Source organism: Balaenoptera musculus, chromosome 15, assembly GCF_009873245.2.
Source record: "Balaenoptera musculus isolate JJ_BM4_2016_0621 chromosome 15, mBalMus1.pri.v3, whole genome shotgun sequence".
Lineage (NCBI taxonomy): Eukaryota > Metazoa > Chordata > Mammalia > Artiodactyla > Balaenopteridae > Balaenoptera > Balaenoptera musculus.
Window position 1 is genome coordinate 36435124 of NC_045799.1, and position 22669 is coordinate 36457792.

At 38.0% G+C, this 22669-nt stretch overlaps 1 protein-coding gene across 1 annotated transcript in view; it reads left to right on the forward strand.

Annotated features, from left to right (window-relative positions):
• PLCB4 (phospholipase C beta 4) overlaps positions 1–21627 on the forward strand; it is a 415887-nt gene extending 394260 nt beyond the window's left edge. The window contains 8 exon segments of the mRNA XM_036826365.1: positions 3011–3126; positions 4401–4476; positions 6234–6409; positions 9558–9659; positions 14912–14969; positions 15402–15488; positions 18502–18538; positions 20720–21627. Coding sequence (XP_036682260.1) covers positions 3011–3126; positions 4401–4476; positions 6234–6409; positions 9558–9659; positions 14912–14969; positions 15402–15488; positions 18502–18538; positions 20720–20808 — 741 coding nt within the window. The 3' untranslated portion in view covers positions 20809–21627.
• Positions 21628–22669: the final 1042 nt, after the last annotated feature.

Here is a 22669-nt window from a genome sequence, read left to right on the forward strand (position 1 = left end):
AAAATGTCCCAATTAAGATAGACTTTTAAGTCAATATATTTAATTTTGGTTCTCTTGACCTGAAAGAATGAAAAAGGACTTACCTCTTCCATAGGGTCTCATGACTCAGTTAAGGACCAAAAGAATAAAATCAATGATAGATTTTTTTTTTTTTTTTTTAGTATAAATAGGCTTAGAGATCATTTCCTGGCTCCTCTGGTTTGTACAACAGGAAGCTGAGGCTTGAGCACACTGCCACGCCCATCACGTGAGGATCAGTAATTAGGTCCCCATTCCTTTGTGAAAGGGGAAGTGGTGTCTGGGAACCAGATTATCCCAAAACTTCAATACCTGCTACCTACCACGCAGGAATAGTTTTGAGCACAGAGAGAAACACAAGAGATAATTTTTCAAGGTGAACTTTCTTGATATGTGTATTCATTGTAATCATTTTAATTCAATATGCTTCTAATTTTTTAAATTCTATATACATTAGGTAACTTGCAGCTCATAACCATGAATTAGGTTGGGCAAACAAGGTCCTGTTCAGTTTTCTAATAAAGAAATTGAAGCCTGGAAAGATTTATGTATGTTGCACAAGGCCACTAAGATGAGCTGGGACCGGAATCCAAGTCCTCTTACTGTTTTCCCATGCTAATTTTTTTTAATTCATGCAACAAATATTTATTGAATCTACTTTGTACCAAGCATTGGGCCATGTAGTGGTGAAAAAAAGAGGTTTTCCCTGCCCTTGTAGAACATATCTTATATACTTGAAGCCATCGTGAACTTTATGCCTTTATGGTACAATCACCCTCATTCCTCATATCTAATTGGGTTAATTAAGGTTCACCAGAATACTTCCTTAAGCAATAGTCTATGTCAGCTTACTTCCAATCCTCAGAGCCTCTTTTTTTTTTTCTTTTTCTTGTGCTGCACTAGAATATTTAAAGAAACAATCTTCTCCACCCTCCTTTCAATGATATTTGCAAAAGACATAGGAATGTGGCACCTCTGAAATGTTTTATTCTAGACTTGCGTAGAGCCCCTTATTTGTCCAGGAAAATTAATACGTGTGCCAGACAGGCATGATGATTACTAAATCTTAGAAGGAAGGCTAGTAGTAGGGTGATTTAGTGGGTTTTTTCCCCCATAACAATGCAAGAGTAGCTAAATCCATTTAAATAAGGATACATCAATGTGTCAATCCATTCCTGCGGCAGTAGGTTAAGCTTGGAGGAAAAGTTTATTGATTTAACTTCTCAGGCTGTTCTCCCTTCTCCCAAGTTACTCCCTGCATGTTTTCATGAGTACTGAATAATATAAGTAGGTTTGTATGTCATTGTATTTTAAATAAGGTATAATAGGCATTTGAAATATGATTTCTCTTGTATTTAATCCTAACAACCCTATGAAGTAGGCAACAATCTCCCAATTATAAAGATTGAAGAAGGTATCACTCTCCCAATTATAAAGATGGACAGACTGAGAGGGTAAGTAGCTTGTCCTAAGACCTGAGACTGTCCACGTCCTTAACCCAATGAAGAACCCCTAGTTTATAACAAAAAAGGGCACAGATATTGGTAACAGGACTGGATTTATGAGGTGTTCCAGGTTATCACAAATAAGCAGGACATTGTTACATATAATTCCCTAACCCCAAATCCAGAGCAAGGTAACATCACCTTGGAGCACTCATTGTCCCTGTTATCAGGTCCTATTCCGAGAACCTTCCTGCCTAGCACCACCTTCCTCCATGCCTTCTCCCAGAGGCATTTATTCACTGGACAGGAATGCTGAGACCATGTGCACAGATGTGTTTCTGAAGAATTTATATATAAATGAACTGTAGATCAAGTCCTGTGTTAACCTGCTAACAGCACTGGGAAATTAGGAAAATCTTGGGAAATTTCAAAATCCCTCCCCCATTTATATTTTATGAAATCTTTTAAGATATTCATGAATTAGGTTAAAGGTGAGCCTACCTTAGGAAGAAAATTAATTTTTAAAAAATAAGTCACTCACTTTTGTTACTCACTTAAAAAAATAAGCAAAAGGAAACATGACCATGAGGGTAGTTATATAACCTGAACAAAGTCTATCCATTCCAGACTTTAGTATCATCTCATTTCTCTAAGTTTCTCAAGAGTAAGACTAGGGTATAACATTAAGCATCATCTTAGAGTGGATATTACTGATTGAACTGTTTTCCTCTATGATTAGGGGCTGAGCAGCTAAAGAAATCTGATTTCAGTTAAGTCCCTGGCTGTGGCCAAATTATCAGGAAAAATAATGTTTATAAAGAAATACTTATTTTCAAAGCATTGCAGCCCCATTTTCAGTGATTGAAGGAAGCAGATGGAGAAATATTTTAACTATCTGTAAAGCTGAAGACCAGGGTTCCTGAACATTCTGTCATCCTTGTGAGTGCATCTAGATTAGGAAGCTGGCAAAAATATCAATTGATGGGGATTCAAAATGAGTTGATGTTGACAACCACAGTGGAGGTTCTCATTGTGTAATGATGGTATTCAAGACCTTCCAAAATGTGCCCGGTGTTTAGAAGCCATTCCACATAATGAATAGTTATATTTAACATGTAAAAGAGAATAAATATGGCAGCTGAACTTGGGTTTTTGGGACTAGGTTGTGGAAGGGGCAGTGGACTAATTAGATGACTCAGCAGAACAAAGATGGATGGGTGGAAGTTCTATGGAGACATCTATGTGCAGAAGAAAGAACTTTGGGATGATTGGTGTTGCTCAGCAGTGGCAGGGCTGCCTTTTGAGGTGGGCATGTTCAATAGACTGAGGCTGGAAACCCCCTTGTTGGAGAGACCTTATGGGAATACAAGAAACTCTTGGGTTGGGTGGGAGATTGGAAGTCTTTCCAGCTCCCAGACTCAGTTACTCCTTGATTTTCAAACCAGGACTCTGAAAGAGCTGGTGAAAATTATGCCAGCCCAACATGGGATAAAGTTTATCAGCTACACTACAAGTCTAACTTGTCATTACAAATTCTTCTTGTTCAGGAGCACAGTACCATGCAGAAGCTACATTGCACACAAGTTGACAAAATTGTGGCGCAGTATGACAAGGAGAAGTCAACTCATGAGAAAATCCTAGAGAAGGCAATGAAGAAGAAGGGGTAAATGCTGTTTATGTCCTTCTGGAGGCTTTTTGCCTTTTTATGTTTTGTCTTTTCCCACAGTTCAACTGCCTGTTTAGGCCAAGGAAGAACTTAGTCTTAACTGTGTTTTCATCATTAACAATGATTCCTGGAAAATAAGCGACTCACTCAGCTGAAGGGAGTGACTGAAGTGGAAAAGAGGAGCTTTATTCAAGTTCTGCAGGCTGTTGGTTAATGAAATAATAACTCTGTCTTTCATGGTACCTTTAAGGTGAATGGGGGTCGAGGGGGAGAAGGAAGGACAAATTACAGTTGGAAAAATTCCAGAAATAATTTTGCATTGCCAGGTAATAAATAATAAGGTTGATACACTCAAGGAAAAAAAATGCAATTTTGATGTTTAATATTACAAGAATCCTTAGCTTATGCCAACAGATGAAACTGTTGAATAAAACCTATCACTGCATTTACCTTGAAAGATTTTATCTATTGATAGAATTAAGCTAGGGGAATGTTTCTGTGATGCTGCAAGTTCACTGAATAACAGAGTAGGAGGGAAACACACTCAGTGCCAGCCATGGAGAATTGATAAGTTGGATGTTTAGAATGTGCCTCTCAGAGACACTCTCTATTAATAATATGATGAAGCACTCTGACTTAGGCCATAATAAATCAGAGCATATACGCTGAAGACAGAAGCTCAGGGCCTATTCTGGTTTCAGCAATGATATGGATATTCCAAAAGGAAAAATTAATCACTGAAATAAGCAGTAATAGTTGCTGGGCAATTGCCTAGTATATATTTCCTACTCACAATAGAGTAAGAAGCAAAAATTACCCTGCACTGCCAAGAAATGCTATTTTTCTCCCTTGCTGGCATGTGTCAAAGACAAAAATCTGGCTTTACAACCAAAGTGGAAGAATTGAAAACTCGCTTCAAGGCTGAGGTCCTATTTTTCAGTTCTCATCCTAAATAGTGTATTATTGAATAAATAAAAAATAGCTTGAAGAAAAGCAGGAACCAAAATGGAAACTCTGACAACAAACCTTTAACAATGAAATAATTGTTAGGTCTGAAATGTCTCTTTGTGTAGTGGTTGAATTGAGTAATCACGATACAGATATTTTGTAAGGTGTGCATCTATTACTGGAAGAACCGAGGTTGCCCAGTGAGCCATGGCGTCTCATGTTTGATGAACAAATTGTCTTCATTGGGAGGCTTTGGAGCAAAGGTTCCTGGGAGAGGAAAGATATCTAATGCCTGGCATGCATTTGTGGTTTTCCATTTTCAGGGGAAGTAATTGTCTCGAAATGAAGAAAGAAACAGAAATTAAAATTCAGACGCTGACATCAGATCACAAATCTAAGGTAAGAAAATGCCTATTTTTACAGCAGCAACTACAGAAGATACTCTGTAATTTTTTAGAAGCTGCACCCAGTTTAAATCAGAAATAACAGTAGCCTGGGGCTGGTCTGGGCTCACTGGCTTGGAGAAGAGCCATTTCATGGAATACCTTTTCCTTAATTTGTAAACATATGCTCACAATATCTATGTTGTCTGCCTCAGAGGCATCAAGGGAAACAATAAATGGACTAAAAGGAAATAGTGTATAAAATACAGAATATGATTCCCTATAGAAGTAACATTGCTCATAGGACAGAAAACCACCCACCTTGAGGGTTCAGTAGCTCTTTGATACTTATTCCGTCCTAACTTTGCTGTGGAAGTTTGGGATGGGAAAAAATCCAGAGCTGAGATTCTAGGAGATGAGCTAATTACTTGGATTCCCCCAAAGACACAAGAAATAGTTTAGGGGACATTAATTAAGATTATGGACATTTTGGAGAACTGAGCACCAAGTTGCCATCAAGAACATAAATAATTATAATAATTATGAAAGAAAAGAAACTGTGAAAGAAAGTTTCCAACTATAGCTTTTGGTCAAACCAGCCAGCCTCCGTATGTCTACATGCAGCTCTGTCATCCAGCCAGCGACCCTGCCACACACCTGGGCCAGCCAGGCATCTAAGCCGAAGTTCTCTTTGGTGCTGTGTATTTTGTGTCCACTCTGCCATGCAGTCTGTAGAGACAGTAAGCTGTGTATCTTTGAGAGTTGTTCCCCACTCTCTCTTTCTCTCTTCTTAGCTGGAATATTTGAGAATTAACAACTATGCAACATGCCATGATTTTTAAATGCTTTGCATAAATAGGAAAGCAGAAACGTTGGCCACTGTATCAATTTGCTTTTGCTGCATGAAACACCATGCCGAAATTTAGTGGTGTGAGACAACTACCATGTATTAGCTCACAGTTCAGTAGGTTAGAATTTGGACTATACTCCACTGGACAGTTCTACTGATTTTGGCTGGGCTTATGTGTGTGTCAAAAGTCAGCTGGGATTGATGGCCTCACTCAGCTCTCTGGTGGGTAGCTGACTACTGGTTGTTTTTTCCTACATGACCTCTCATCCTCCAGCAGACTAGCACAGGCTTTACCACAGGTTAGCCTCAGGGTTCCAGGCATAGAAAAGGATAAGTACTTTCCAAGCTTCTGCTTGCATCACATTTGCTACTGTCTTGTGGCTAAAGCAAGTCACAGGTCAACCAGATTCAAGGAGGTGGAGAAAGAGACTCTAGCTATTGATGAGCTGTAAAACCACAGTGTGAAGAGCATGGATACTCTTTGCAGGGGACGACTTTCTACCCCAGCGTCTGTTAAAATGACACAATAAGTCATGATCCAGGAATAAGAGAGCACACAGCTCTCTATTCAGATCTGTGGCCTTGTGGAAGTGAAACTGGAAAATTATGAGGTGATGAAGAGAATTCTGATAGAATTGGCAAAGGAGCCCAAAGCCCAGACAAACCAGAGTGTGGGCGAGTTAGGCAGTTGAAATAACGGGTCATGATTAAGTATTTAGAGCCAAAGTGATTACTCTATTTTAATAAGCAATGACTTCTTGATTCCCACTGATTAGTACATATTTTTGCAGGTTATATGGGTGTCTACTGATTGACCAAGTAAATTGGTGGGAGGGATCTGAAATGCATGGCTAATATTGTGCTTTCAGTTCCTACCTGACCTGTGAGAATTCCAGGTGGCACCACCCCCTTTCCCCACGCAGGTCAAGGAGATCGTGGCGCAGCACACAAAAGAGTGGTCAGACATGATCAACACCCACAGTGCGGAGGAGCAGGAGATCCGGGACCTGCACCTCAGCCAGCAGTGCGAGCTGCTCAAAAAGCTCCTGATCAACGCCCACGAGCAGCAGACCCAGCAGTTGAAACTGTCCCATGACAGGTGGGAGAGTTAGCTCCAGAAGAAACTCCTAATTTTTAAAAAAGACTAGTTTTGTGTAGTGTGTGTGTGTGTGTGTGTGTGCACCTGTCAAGGTAGTAAGGAAAGTCAACTTGACATACAACATTGAGCTTTTACATATATCCTATTGTACAGTTGACATGAGCAAGAGGAACTATAAGAAATGGCCTCTGCCATCAAAGGGCTTCCAAGCGTTGGCAAGATCTCACACTCCCATGACAAATTAAGTCACATTACAAGTAGAGTATGATACATACTAAAAAGTGTCACAGGCTCTACCGCCTCCAAGTGGTCCCAGATGCTTCACAGAATGATAGAGCTGGAGGTGGCCTTTGAAAAATGATCTGGAGCCTCTTAGAAGAGAAGACATAGAAGGAGATAAAGACCAAGCAGTTGAGCTCCTAGAGGGATTGGTTCTGATCACTCAGAGGTACCTGAGGAAAGACCCTTCTTTCCATTGTCTGGACTTCTATGAATTCTAGAAAAGCAGGCATGATCAAGAAACAGCAAAAAGTATCTGTTTATTTTGGTCTCACCCCATTTCAGCAAATTGCATACTGCAGATGATGAGCTGGACTTTTTCCCAGGTTAGAAGAGTGTTTAGGTCAGTTATGTCTTTTTATCACAGCTTTGTTGCAGCTCGCCTGCATCTTCCTTAGTGCCAACTGTATGCCACAGTTATGGTCTGATGATACACACAAAAAAGTGGAAAACAGAAACATTTTACAAACAAATCAAAAAAACCTTTTAAAATCTAACTGCATGAATTATCTAGGCACATTCTCAGATTTCCAACTTTATTTTGGAGTGATATACGGCCATAAGAACATGAAGTATTTTTGCCATAGTTTCTGATTCTCACATGAATCAGCTAAATGAGGTATACTACGCTGAGTTTCCTGTGGGCTAAGGCTCCAGACCCTATCCATTTTCAAGTATTCTACTTATTTGTATAGGATTAAAAGTTGTCTTTTTTCCCTTAGAAATGCTCTTGATTTAGTACACAGAAAGGTCTGTTCATTATCCTCCCTTTGACCATTGCTACAATACCAGATTTTAGGTGTCCACCCTTATTCAAAGATACTTCAAAGAATAAAGTACTCTATTCTAATTTTTTTTGAAGTTGAATAAAGGGAAAAAATTAGCCCACAACAGCAGGCATTGTCTAAAAAAAAAAAAAAAAAAAAAAGGAAATGAATTCTTGCATGACTTAGGAAGTCATTTGAAGGAACCATAACCTTATTACTAACTTACCTTAAAAAATAGATCGATGGCAGGGGTATTTTTCAAAAAAACAGCAGCGTCGAAGCTTTTTCTCAAGCATCCTATGGTTGTGTTTCTTTGTCACCATCACAGCTGTTGCTCTCGGTTAAAAAATCTTGCCTTCTTAACATTCAGCAGCATTATTTGGTTATTGATAAGTGCTTGTTGAATGAAAGAAGAGATGGTCAATTTAATAACAAGTTATGAAAAATTTTGAGAGCCATTTTCTTGGGCCCCGGAGTTTCTATACATATTCCAGCCTCTGGGGCCCTAAGGTCTCTGACTGAAGAACTCTCTGTTTCAGCTTTGTCCATCCCTTTCCCTGAAGTACAAACACTACTTAAACAACCTCACTCCTTGGTCCCTCATTTCCAGGCAGTGCTTCAAGGAGATCGCCACAGGTTCCAGGGAAGATTCTTTGTTAATAATATTCATTTTAGTATTCTAAATTGTATGCTTTTAATTTACTCATCAATAATCTAAAGATATGAGTTTTTGTGGTACACACACTCATTCACACACACAGTGATCAGTCACCTGTAAACATCCTTTTTCCCCCCTATCTCCTATGCTTATTTGAAACCATTTCATCCCCTTCCTTCCCCTGGGCTGTCAGAAAACAGGATGGTCACTTGTGAGTGTTAGAACATCCTTTCTCTTCCAAGCCATCTGATCCCAAAAAACGTGGGGCAAAGCTAAAAAATCCTTATATTTTACTGACCATAAGTGGTTGTCCCTGTGCATTCTTTGATTACTCTCATGCTGTATTCACTCTTTACTTTTTTAAAATTGTATATAGGTTGGTAAACATGATTGCCTGAGATATTTGTATATAACTTAGGATTTGTAGCTTTTATTCTTCAGAATTCTTATGGCATGTTAATGACAGTGTCCTACCCTGGGCAGCTGAATAAGATCACTGTGTGGTTAGGGTTAGCTTAGACACACATAATGTCACTTCTTCCCAGCCCACCACTGTTACTTCACAGTGACCCACTGCCCCCAGGAGAAGCATCCTCGTGGATCGGGGCTCCTGCCCTCCTTTCCACAGAGTACAAAACAACTTGATGGGCCCAATAATGAAATAAAAAGTGAACCTAGTCCCGTTGTTACATGTGTTTTCTGTTTACGTTTTCATTTTTTTTTAATTAGAGTTAAATATCCATAACATGAAATTTACCATTTAACCATTTTTAAAATGTGTGGCATGAAGTATATTCACACTGTTGTGTAACCGTCACCACCATCCATCTCCAGAACTTTTTCATCTTCCCCAGCTGAAGCTCTATACCCACTAAACACTAGCTCTCCACTCCCCTAATTTATTTTTCTTCTTTCCAGTTTTACTAAGTTGTAATTGACATACAGCACTGTATGGTTTCAGGTGTACAGCATAGTGCTTTGGCTTTACGTACGTCATGAAACGATTACCACAGAAAGTTTAGTGGACATTCATCATCTCATATAGATATAAAAGAAAAGAAAAAGAAAAAATATGTTTTCCTTGTGATGAGAACTCTTAGGGTTTACTCTCTTAACAACTTTCATATATAACGTACAGCAGTGTTCATTATATTTATCATGTTGTACGTTACATCCCTAGGACTTATTAATCTTATAACTGGAAGTTGGTACCTTTTAACCACCTTCCTCCAATTCCCCCTCCTCCCACCCCTGCCTCTGGTAACCAGAAATCTGGTCTCTTTTTCTAGGAGTTTGGTTAGGTTTGTTTTTCGTTTTTTGTTTTTTGAAGTATAATTGATCTACAACACTATGTTAGTTCCTATGTTAGTACACAACATAGTGATTCAATATTTCTATACATTACAAAATGATCACCACCTGTTTGTTTATTTTTAATACATAGGGAAAGCAAGGAAATGCGAGCACACCAGGCTAAGATTTCTATGGAAAATAGCAAAGCCATCAGCCAAGATAAATCTATCAAGAATAAAGCAGAACGGGAAAGGTGAGTCAGAACGCTCACTGCCAGAATATAACATTGACTTGAAGACACAGACTCGACAATATTTCTGTGTGTATACACATACTCACATTTGAGATATAAAAAAACCTGTGAGTTCTGGTTTAGAATCCTGCTATTATAACTGCTAGAAGATGTATTATTATTGCTGTAAAACATCTTCTGATTGTTTACTACCACTAGTAAAACAGATTTACAGTCAATATATGTGTGCTAATTTACAAACAAAATTATATAAAATATGGCAAGATATCCTTCCCACATCCCATTGGGTCATCCTTAAGCATCTCATCTGCTCAGGTGTTAAGCCCATTCTGAATGGACTTACAGTCTATATAACAGCATGTAGGATAGTCTTCTTCCCCTGACTGGGCTTGTGCTGTCCTTGACACCAGGCATCATCTCAAACCCCCCCCCCCCCCCACACACACACACAGGTTTTCTGGTTCATCCTTGTCTTAGAATGGGTTTCTAGAAACAAAAACAGGAATTTGGGTGCATATGATTTACTGAGGAAAGGATCTTCAGCGAAGGGGAGAGGAGGAAGCAGGAGGGGGCCAGGGCAGGGAATAAGTAAGGATATGGTCTCGGCTGGAGTTCCTCTTCAGCCTGATCCCAAGCTCTGGATTGTAAACTGTACCATGATCTGTCCCTTTGAACCACAGGTGTCTGGCTTTTGTACTTCTATGTTAATCAGTCATTGGCCACATAGAGTTGGGGGAAGGTTTGTGTAACCTCCAGAGAAGATCCCAGGTGCAAGCCTTTTAGCCAAAGCTGGTAAAGGGGATCTGAGAGGGCATCAGTAGTCATAGTATCCAAGAGAGGAAGTTAGCAGCACTTGATTCCCAGTGATCCCAAAAAGCATCTTCACCTGTGATGTTCATGGCTGCCCCGAAAGCCTCTAAGAACACAGATGCTGGTTACTCCAGAACTGAGAACTAGGTTCATACAACAGTGGTCAAGCATGGCAGGATTGCGTCTCTCGGAGAAATAGACTTGGATAGAATGTGGCTGCCAGCTGAGTTCACCACCCACACAAAGGCTGTGTTTTATGCTCAACAAAATTCAGAGCAAAGTGAAGATAGCTTTGGGGATTAAAACGTGAGCATGAAGTTTAGGGCTTCACGTCATTCAGCTGTTGACCATAGGCTGAGCTGTTAGGAGACTTTGCAGCTACAAGCAAAGTACCCCTGTTTCAATTCCCCTGTCTACACGGGGTTTTTCGGACGCTTAGTTGATACCTGATGTTTCCTCCTTGTCTTGAACACAGCAGTAACTGCTGTCCAACTACTTCAATACTGTTGATTTTTAAAATGCATCTCATTGATTAACCATAATTAAAGTTAAACTTGAAATAGGACAAAATATAAAGCATAATACCATCCAGTGCATTTTTATGCTGAAGTTTTGTTAGATTAAATATGGTTTGGAATTAACTAGCCAGCAATAGGATTTGGAATTCCACAGTAATTTGACCTGGAAATGAATTGCCTTTTCAACACTTTGGCCAAGAAATTTCCCACTAAACATGGAGTGTCATTTGTGTCTCTCTAGGGAGATTATTACTCAATTTAATCAATGCTCATTTACACCATCATTTTGGGGTAGTTATCTGGTTCTTGTTTATTTTAACAAAGTGCCACCCTCTGGACGTTATTCTCAGACAAGGAACTTTGCTTAATGGCCTTGTGTACATGGAAATGACATTGTCCACTTTAGCTGAAAAACACAAAATATTCATGCCATGATAAAACCTCGTTAAACTATCTTAGACTGTCCAAACTGAAATATAGAATTCAACATGATAAATGTGCTAATTATTAAATAGCTCTTTATCATATTTTTTTAATTATGTTGCAAAATGGACTTTAACCCAGTTGAGATCAAGTTATCTTAAATTATGAGTTACTGATAACCAGAAAAGTTTTTTATTTAATTTCCTTATTTTGACTTCTTATACTTATTTATTATAACTCAGTATCCAGTGGTTAGGTGACTCTCAAACATCTACAAATGGCTGGTCTCTTGAAAAATAATTTATGCCAAATGGTTACCTTTTTAAACACATGCTGTGTGTATCCACCTTATCAAACTACTGAGAAATAAAATTAAAAATTTATAATCAGAGAGCTAAGAAAGACATGCAGAAGCTGAAAAATACTTCTCTTCTTGGGTCAAAGAAGACATTTCAACATAAATGACATGATATTTATAACTGAATGACAACATAAACACTGTTGATCAATGTGTCAGAGTTAGCTGAAGTACACAGGAAGAGAAATAATCAGCAAAATAAAGAAGCAACCTACCAAATGCGTGAAAATGTTTGCAAACATATATCAGGTAAGGGATTAATATCCAAAATACATAAGCAAATCAACAAATCAATAGCATAAAACAAATAGTCTGATTTTAAATGTGGGCAGAGGACCTGAATAGACATTTTTCTAAAGAAGACATGCAAATGGCCAACAGTATATGAAAAGATGCTCAACATTACTAATCATCAGGGAATGCAAATCAAAACCACAATAAGATATCACCTCACATCTGTTAGAATGGCAATTATCAAAAAAACAAGAGATAATAAATTTTGGCAAGGATGTGGAGAAAAAGGAACCCTTGTGTACTCTTGGTGGGTTTGTAAATTGGTGGTGCAGCCACTATGGAGAACAGTATGGAGGAAGTTCCTCAAAACATTAAAAATAGAACTACCATATGATCCAGCAATTCCACTTCTGGGTATATATCTGAAGGAAATGAAAACACTATCTAGAAGAGATGCCTACATCCCCATGTTCATCACAGTATTATTTGCAATAGCCAAGACATGGAAACAACTTAAGTGTCTATGAACAGATGAATGGTTAAAGAAAATTTGAGATGTCTATTCAATAAAATATTATTTAGCCATAAAAAGAAGGAAATCCTGCCATTTGGGACAACATGGATGAACTTTGAGAACATTATCCTAAGTGAACTAAATCGGACAGAGAAAAATACTGTATATTTGTGGAGTCTAAAAAAAAGCCAAATTCATAGAAACAGGGTGGAATGGTGATTGCCAGGGGCTGACGGTAGGGGAGTCAATGGGGAGACATTGATTAAAAGATACCAACTTGAAATTATAAGATTAATAAGTTTTAGACATCTAATTTCAGCATGGTGACTGTAGCTCACACTGTATATTACTTGAAAGTTGCTAAGAGAGTAGATCTTTTTTTTTTTTTTAACATCTTTATTGGAGTATAATTGCTTTACATTGCTGTGTTAGTTGCTGCTGTATAACAAAGTGAATTAGCTATACGTATACATATATCCCCATATCCCCTCCCTCTTGCGTCTCCCTCCTACCCTCCCTATCCCACCCCTCTAGGTGGTCACAAAGCACCGAGCTGATCTCCCTGTGCTATGCGGCTGCTTCCCACTAGTGATCTGTTTTACATTTGGTAGTGTATATATGTCAGTGCTACTCTCTCACTTTGTCCCAGCTTACCCTTCCCCCTCCCCGTGTCCTCAAGTCCATTCTCTATGTCTGCGTCTTTATTCCTTTCCTGCCCCTAGATCTTAAAGTGATATTTACAGTGAAAATTATAGCCTAGATGCATATATTTTTTTAAAGAAATGAAAATTAATAAGAAAATGCTCAAAGAGGACATAAAATTAGAAAAATAAACTGAATCCAAAGATGTCAGATGGGAAGAAATAAAAATTTAAGAAGCAAAAAATATTAAAATAGAAAACAAAAATCAATGGAAGTAAAAAAGTGAAAAAAGCAAAAGCGAAAGCTTGTTATTTGAAAAAAAAAAAAAAAAATCAGTGAACCTCCAGCAACACCGATAAAGAAGAAAGAAATACCACAAATTAGTAATATTGGGGATGAAAAGGGAAATAACTACAAATACATTAAATATTTTTGGAAACCAAGACTACTATAAACAATACTACTAATGAACTTGAAAACCTAGATGGAATGGACAATTGCTTAGAAAAACTAAAATATCTAAAACTGACTGTAAAAGAAAGAGAAGACCTGAATAGACCTATAACTATTATAGAAATTCAATCAGTTATACGTCTATTCAGTCATGAAAAACACTTCACCTCACCAATAATCAGGGGAAATGTGAGTTAAAACAACAGCATGATGCCATTTCAAAAAACCAGCAATTGACAGAAAAGGAAATGTCTGATAGTAACAAGAGTAGGCAAAGATATGGAGAAAGGGTAACACCCAGACACCATGGGTGGGAGTGCAAACTGGGACAGGTACTTTGGAGTAAAGATGAAGTTGTTCACTCCCTACCAACCTGCAAGTCTAGGTTTACACCCTGGAGAAACCTTTGCTCATACGCACAAGAGGATACGTCCTACACTTCATTTATTTAGCCAACAGATGGTGTGCCAAGCATTTCAGGACCCTATGCACCAAACCATTGTGCATTGTTGGGAAATAACCTACTTTCTATTAATGGCAAAATGAAAATACTGTAATCTACTCATAAACAGAAAAATCCATGCAGCAGATGAAAATAATGGAATCGTTTGAAACATAGCTGTATCTCTTAATCATAAGGCTAAGTTTTAAGTTATAGAAAGAAACCCAGAGTATGTTAGCATTTAGGTTAATTTGGAAACCATACAAAACAGTATATGTGTAGTCCAGAAGCATCAGCATCACCTGGGAACTTATTAGAAATGCAGAATCTCAGGTCCACCCCAGACCCACTGAATCAGACCCTCTGGGGGTGGGTTCAGAAATCTGTGTTTTTGATAGTATCTCCATGTGATTTGTGTGCATGTGAAAGTTTGAGAAACATTTGTGTATATTACATATGGATACATCCATATGTAATAAAAATATTAAAACACAGATAGGAAGGTCCACACCAAATTCAGAATAGTGGTTACCTCTGGAGAGAGAGAAAGGAGGGAAGTGGAGTGAGGAAGAATACAAAGGGGGGTTTATTTATATCTACAATGCTTTATTTCCTTTAAAAATATGAGACAAGCATGGTAAAACATAATTAATGTTGACTAATCTGAGTGATGGGTACACAGATGTTTTTTGTCTTTTTCTCTGTACATTGTACATTTCAAAATTCCTCAATAAAAATTAGGAAAAGGAAGTGATAATCCCATCCAAATAATTAAATGGAATATGACCCTTTCTTATTTAATATCATGTAATCCCAACCGACGTCATACCAACTGTTGTTTGTACCTGTTGCTTTTAGGCGGGTCAGGGAGTTAAACAGCAGCAACACTAAAAAGTTTCTGGAAGAAAGAAAGCGAGTAAGTATTTTATAATTTCCTTGACACTTTTCCTTTAAAAAACTATAAACAGTAGCTCATGCTTAGAAATCAGACTACTAGCTAATTTGCTTAATTGATTTTTCTGTACGTTAAACATTCTAGCTTCTCTGCTCCCTGAAAGCTAAATTAATCTCTCACTAAAATCTTTAAGGTAATTATTTGCGCCATTTTATACAGAAAATGAAGCCAGATTTTAATCGTGCACAAGTACTCTTTTGTTTTCTAAGATTTTGGCAGGAACTATCTTGCCAGTAAAAATTACGGGTTTAAACTCTCCCAGTTTTCAGGCTATTTTTCTTTTTTCTTTTTTCTTTATTTTTTTTATATCCGTCACTTAAATTGCAAACTACCAACCTTCATCCATAAGTTTTAAGATTACAACCCAAAGTTGATCAGATTTTTTTTTTGCAGCTCGCAATGAAGCAGTCCAAAGAAATGGACCAGTTGAAAAAAGTCCAACTTGAGCACCTCGAATTCCTAGAGAAACAGAACGAGCAGGTATTTCACCTAAAAAGCATAAAAAGTTGTAGGCAGCCAACCAGCTTCGGGAGGCAAATGCCGTGGGCCAGAGTCACCCTTCTGCTAAAGCCCGTGGCCTGAGTAGTGGCACGGAAAGATAGCTAGAAAAATTTGGTGCCTACTGTACTTTCCCCATTTCATCCACCAAGAACAAAAAGTATTCTTTTTAGGAGTGGGAGAGGAATGTGGCTGTGGGGAGAAAAGAATCAAAAGTCATGTTTTGATTAGATTATGGGGATTCTAAGAAGGACATTACTGAGAGGAGGAGAAAACAGGTTACAAATTGTTTCTTCATTTTCACGTAGAGTTTTATCACTTGTACCCTAGAGACAAGTGAGGTTGTATTTAAAAGCAAATGAGAGAGACCACCTACTTTCAACCTCAATCTAAAAATGAAGTTATAGAACCTTCTTAGGCCTTACAAGTGAAACCTAGAGGCATGAGCCACCATAATTCTACAAACCACTGAAAGTGAATGGATACCATACTCTTGGTGCTAAACGCTAAATGTACACAAATAAAAATAAACACAAAAAATATACACAAATAAAAAGAGTTATCCAAAATCCAACTATTTAGTAGCTATCAGGCATATACCAACGCCAGGATAAATGTGTGTTTACCTCGAGCAGTACAGATAGATGGGCTATAGCCCATCGGCCATCCACACTCTCATTTCAATTTGATGGAAATACTTCTAGCTTATGTGGCAAAATGACCCTCAGCAGCAGTTAAAATTTCAGTCTGTCTCAGTCCAAATACATCTCTTTAGGTGTAGCTGGTTTGGAATTTTCTAGATAATTTACTTCAATATAGAAGCTGTAAAGAGGTTTTGCTGAAATACGTACGTGTACTACATTATTCTTTCCTATTTCCTTTCATATATAAAGTAATCCTATTTAAGGTATATTTTTTAAGAGTAAACGGCTTCCGTTGAAGAACACGTAAGTGGAAATTACACTGAAAACTACCTTTGAGAAAGTAAAACAAAACCATAAAATCTTTTTTTTTTTTTTTTTTTTTGTATTGCAATTGGGTAACAAATAAATCCAACTTCTGGTTTCAGATTCTTTACTTTTTGGTTGATAGAAGTTTTACTCATGGGCATACTTCTGAGTTATGTTTCCCATTTCCTTTCCAGCTAAATGCTTCTATTCATGAACAGTCCACAGATCCCTAAGGGGGACAATAAGTGTTTATTGTCCCACGGGTCCAACTCATTTGACCAACTCATAGATTCATCACCTTCTGGTACAAGTTACTAATGATTTTGCTCCTAAAGCATTTCTCAGAAAGTGCTCCTGGCAGGGGGAAATGGGACAGTGGGTAAGGGTAGAGCCACCATCTCCAAAACAATAGAATCCACTTTAGTGAATCAGGACTGGGTGGGGATAAGGATGCCTTAGAAGAAGGCACAATGGAGGTGAGATGCAGTTATGTTTCAGTTAGCTAAATTAAGAAACTACTTAGAAATCATTGTGTTGCTTGGCAACAAGTTTGACTAAAGAATATAAATGTGCTAAAAATTACTCATCACTACAATAGTGGTGTATATCAGAGCTAGAGAATACAGTTACCTAGTGTTTTAAGTTTGAGAGCTAAAGTGCATAATTTAAAAATCACTTTGGGCTTTTATCCTAATACACGTGTAACTCAAATCACACCAGAGTTCTTGCATTGAAATACTGGATTAGTGATAACTGTATTGATTGGATCATATTGGGAGAATAGTGACTTTTTGTTCCAAAAATTCATATAATGCCTTTCAATGGGTCACAGGTAATGTCCACCACCCACACCTGATACTTTGAGTCACAGAAGCTTAGGAAAGAACATGAGAAGGCTTGAGATTTAATGAAGATTTTATGAGATTCCATGAAAAGAAATTCAAGATATAGTGACACTTCCAGCAAATGTAGAATGTGGACTTGAATTTCTTTGTTAAGCTTTGCTTTACAAATATGGCCTATTCTATAGCAAATTCAATCTCAGGTATTTCTGGTATACTTTTTTTTTTTTGGAATTTAAAGGTCAGAGATCTCTCAATTCAGTTACTCGGTGTGTTTCAACACTGTCATAGACACAGGGCAAAAGACATAGTGACTCTGTTTCTTCCCTCATAATAGGCGAGGTCTGGAACCATTTGGAGAGCTCCCTTTATAACCAATATTTCATTGGCAGAAAACAGTTTCCTGTCTCCAGGCAATCCCAAACTTGTATAACAATCTCCCAAACTACTATTAAACCCCAAGACTTTTTTCTGTTTCTAAGCCAAAAATAAATGAATTTTAACATTCTCCCATAATATCTCCCTTTAAGGTTTCTTACCTGCTTTCCTGTGACCCTAATCGCCTAAATTCTCCCAGTCACTCCCAAAGAAAAGCCTGGAATCAATCTACTTCATTAGCTAGACAGTGTTGAGGGCATTGGTAGAAACAACTCAAGTTTTAATATATTTGGGTCCTGACTCTGGATCCTGACTTCATATGGCCTTTTAAAGCCTTCTAATGGCCATGTCTACTTGGTCAGCCAGTTATTCATTTAAAACTCCAAAGGGTTTTTGCTGCTATTTCCCATCGACGTCCCAGCCACACAGGAGCTCATCCATCTTGACATGCACCATTTCAAACATGAAATGCTCCATTACTGTCACACCCAAGTTTTAAAAATTGATTTTTGCCATCAATCCTATCATTTAATAAAGAGAGGTGAGGGGGTCTTGCTCAAGGGAGGGTTCCCCCACTCACTGCCCCACAAGAGAAGCACAGTCTGGGCTAATAGGCATCGGTCGTTTGTTTTGTTCTTTTTTTTTCTGTTGAGATCAACTTGGGGGAAGTTTGTCACTGACAGTTGTATACATGTTTTACTCTTAGCTTTTTGCTTTTCTGTGTATGGTTTTGCATTCATTTTTCAAAGTCACCTCAGTATTCATTTATTTTCTTTGTTTTGTATGTATGACTCAATTTTGACATTACTATTTTTGTACAAACAGCTTTTGAAATCCTGTCATGCAGTGTCCCAAACTCAAGGTAGGACTGAAAACTCTGATAAGCAAGACATTGCCTTCCTGCTCAACTACATCTGTATTCTTGGTGCTTTGATGATTCACATCTGCTCATGACTAGTTAAGATCGCAAGGGTTTGATTTAAAAGTTTGACTATTTGATGCTTGGATTTCTGATGTAACATTCAAACCAAAATGGCCAACATCTTGAGAGAATTATTTCTGATGGAGTTTTAGTAGCCTTTCCAGTTGCAGACCTGGGAAACTCAAGTCATGCTAATGAAGATGTACCCAGGCATCAAAAACAGTGATATATGGTTGTTGTTTGGACAGACCACAGCTAAGACTGGGTCACAGAGTCAGATCTCTCACAAACATTAATATGACTGCCATTAATTTTTAAAGCACCCCGGTAAAAATTCATTGGTGGTTTTTAATGACAAAGAGTTATGGTCTGCCTGCAGAAACATTATACAATGTCATTATACAATGACTCTTGGCATGCTTTGTGTTAGATCCAATCTGCCAGGGACCTTAATCACCCCTTATAAGTGACCATATAATTTATTGTTTGAACAAGATAGTTTTGAAAGTGAAAGGGGAAGCTGTTCATAATAGCCAAGACCATGGGCATAAATTGGAACCGTCCCTGACAAGTGGGCATGAATGGTCACCCTGCTCATACGAGAAGCTGGCTCTTGGAATCCTTTTTTAGTGTTAATATAATCCTCCTTTCTAAACAGTGTTCAATATTGTCTTTAAATGCTAGAGGGGGAGAAGCATAGGGAATCCTTTATTACTACTTAGTGAATATAAACGTATTTAATTTCCAGTGCTGATAATGTTTCACTGTCATCTCTTATGAATACTGTTTGTGTCATAGTTTCATGTTTGTATATTTTTCTCCATTTCTTCATTTCTCTATTAGAGCATTATTATATTTCAGGCATAAAAAAAATCTGGGGAGGGGGAACCATCCATCCCAAATGTAAGCAGAAAGTTATCATCTTTGATGTTATTATATCCATCCTCACCAAAATGAAATTTAAAGCCACAATATAAAAATAACGATAAGAAGGAAATCACTCTATGGTCTGTGGGTTAAACTAATTTTGTAGCAGGACTTCATTTGGGACATTTAGATGCTCATAGTATGATCTGCAGAGTTGACCAAATTCTCCCACTGACCTTCCATTTGGTTGGAATACCTAAGTAGACATGAATAGTAACATCAGAGCTCATGAGAGTCCTCCTCTTGAGTTATATCTTTCTATATCCATGTTTCCATTCTTAAATGCCCTTTATTTCAAAATGATGTGTCACTAAAAGAGGACAGGGTGCTTTATTGTTCCTCTGAAAGATCCGTGTATTGGGTTGGAAAAAAGCATACGGTTGGAAAGTAAAATATAAAATGAACCAATTGATTTTCCCTATTTTGCCAGGCAATGATTTGTCATCAGAACCTGTCCCCATATGACGCCTTTCCACCTCCCAAATCAGCTGGTTGTCTTCTTGACAGTCTTAATTCATGAAATTGAGTTCACCGTGGCTTACTTCCTGGGGTGGACTATAAAAAAAAGAATTACTCCAGAGAAGTGAGAGCCTATAAGGATAGTTTTTGGACAATAGCATTCCAGGAACCCTACATATTCCTGTAACGTTCTGTTTGCAGCATACTCCAACCAAACCAATGTGATATGCTCCCACCTGAACTTCCCCATCAGTGAAATTCTTAGGCAACTACTTTTAATTAAATTTCAGGCTATTTGGGGAATAAATCGTGCATAAGCAATGCTTATTCTAAAAGTGATCAAATTATCTACACACAGTCAAGGCATGTCAATCTGTAGAAACGAAATCAAACAGTTAGACATGACATAATCTATGAGTAACAGGCGTAGCCTCTTCTCAAGTTGTTTTTCTGGTACTGTGTGGACCAGTCCTCCTCAGACTTTAACGTGCATAAAAATTTCCTGGGGATCTTATTAAAATGCAGATTCTGGGTCAGTAGGTCTGGGGTGGAGTCCAAGATCCCGCATTTCTCACAAGATCCCAGGCGATGCTGATGCTGCTGGTCCATGGACCACACTTAAGTAGCCAGGACATAGTGACAAGCATCAAATTTACGGGAGAAGAGAGGTTGGGTTTTGCTCTATGGCTTCAGGAGAGGATTTCAACATGTAAGGTCACGTTTCTGATGTTACAGGCGAAGGAGATGCAGCAGATGGTGAAATTGGAAGCCGAGATGGACCGCAGACCAGCAACAGTTGTGTGAAACTGCAGGATGCAAACTGAAACCGCAGAACCACCACATCAAAAGAGCACTCCCAAAGTTCTGAACACAAATTCCGCAGAAGAAAGCTGATGTCTTTTGCGTTTCCTTTATGTGTAGACAAGATGTCACCTGAAACCACAGAGACTTACGTACTTCTCTTAAATGTTTTGAATACTGAATTTCCTTGGCCAACCAAAAGTAGCTACAAATCCCCAAAAATTACGATTCCAATAAGGCAGAGTTTACCCATTGATCATACCACTTAAACATGTTTGCTATAAAGTACCATCACAAATAAATGAGCTTGGTGTTAACACCTCTGCTTTGTGATGCATTAGGACATGTTTGAGCAACAGCAAAAATAGTGTATTAGCCATGTGATGATAGTAAGTGCATGCGCTAGGGGGAAAAAAATCTCTGTCTACAAATTTATCAGCAGAAGTGGTGATCTGCTAGACAAATAATTTGGGGGAATTTTTCTACATCTAAGTTACCTCATCAGTAAGTGCCATGTCTCCACCATGCCATAAGAAGCTAACTTCCTGTAACAGTTGTGGAAATTATTAGAACAATAGAAAAAAATAAAAAAAGAACAGTGTCCCTGTGCCAAAACCCATCAGTGCTCAAAAGGAGAACTCTGTCAGGCACCTTTAAGAAAGTTGACATCTGACATTGCTTTCTAAGAATTGCTTCTGCCAATTCCAGATTATTACAGCTCACTCTTACACCATAAAGATTGTGAAGTGGTTATTGGCAAACGTTTGTAAATGTGACCGTGTATAAAGTATTTATACTCCTAATTCTCACTGTCAGAGAGCAAAATCATCTAAGTATTGCCACATGACAAGATTAGTAAACAGGAATACTAGAACTATGTTTGCATGATACACAAGCACCAATTACGACTAATCCGTACACGGTTAACTAATGCAAATAAATACCGGTTAAGTAAATGTATGGCACAGAATATAATTTGACTCTCAAGACTTTTAGCATAATGAAGAAGTCTATATATATGTGTATATGAATTATGTGGGCATTCTTGATACTTCAAGTTCTAGTTTCAAAAAAAATACATAACTAATTTAATTTTACACAAAAATATTTATGCAGATTTTCAGAATTTCATATCAGGAAATAACCTTTTTATGTCTGTTAAATATCAAAACAATTTGCTACAGTGTTAATCTGCATGGTCTTTAAGCCTGCTGTAGTTGTGTTGCAGAGAGTGCATGAAGAAGTCCCCCCTGGGAATGGAGCCATGCCCCAAAGCCCAGAGGAGTGCATGGAAACCGTAATCTAGAGCTAATCAGATTACTGATTATAGGGCACAAACCACCGACTGAATTGTTGTATATGCTTGTACAGATTGATTCTGTGTGTTCCTCTGAATAAAGCAGAGAAAATTATGTTACCATCAATATTGAAATTAAACTTCCAACTTCTCTAATAAAAAAATGAAAACACATCTAACACCCGTCAGAGTATTTGCTCCCAAGGATGCTTTCCAGTGTACTTTTCCTGTTTCATAAAAGATCTCTTCATTGAAGGGGGCTTATGCATGACCCAACACATTTTGCTCCTGACACAAAACAGGCTGATTCTAGTTGACTCCCAATGTAAAGTACTTGTTTTTTCTTTTTCTCATATTTATCCTTTGAACTGGCTTCTGTGAAATTCTCTGGTTCCAAATTTCCTTATCTGTAAGACAGTGGAATTAGACTATGTATCTTTCAACACTAACATCCCATGAAAAATGATGGCTATTAAAATGGTACCACATTTGGATGGCCAGTTTTCAGAGATTCCAAATGGCTCCCTCATCAAATCAAATAGCTTCTTCCCAGCGCTCAGCTGAGCTCACCATTCTGTAGCACTTGA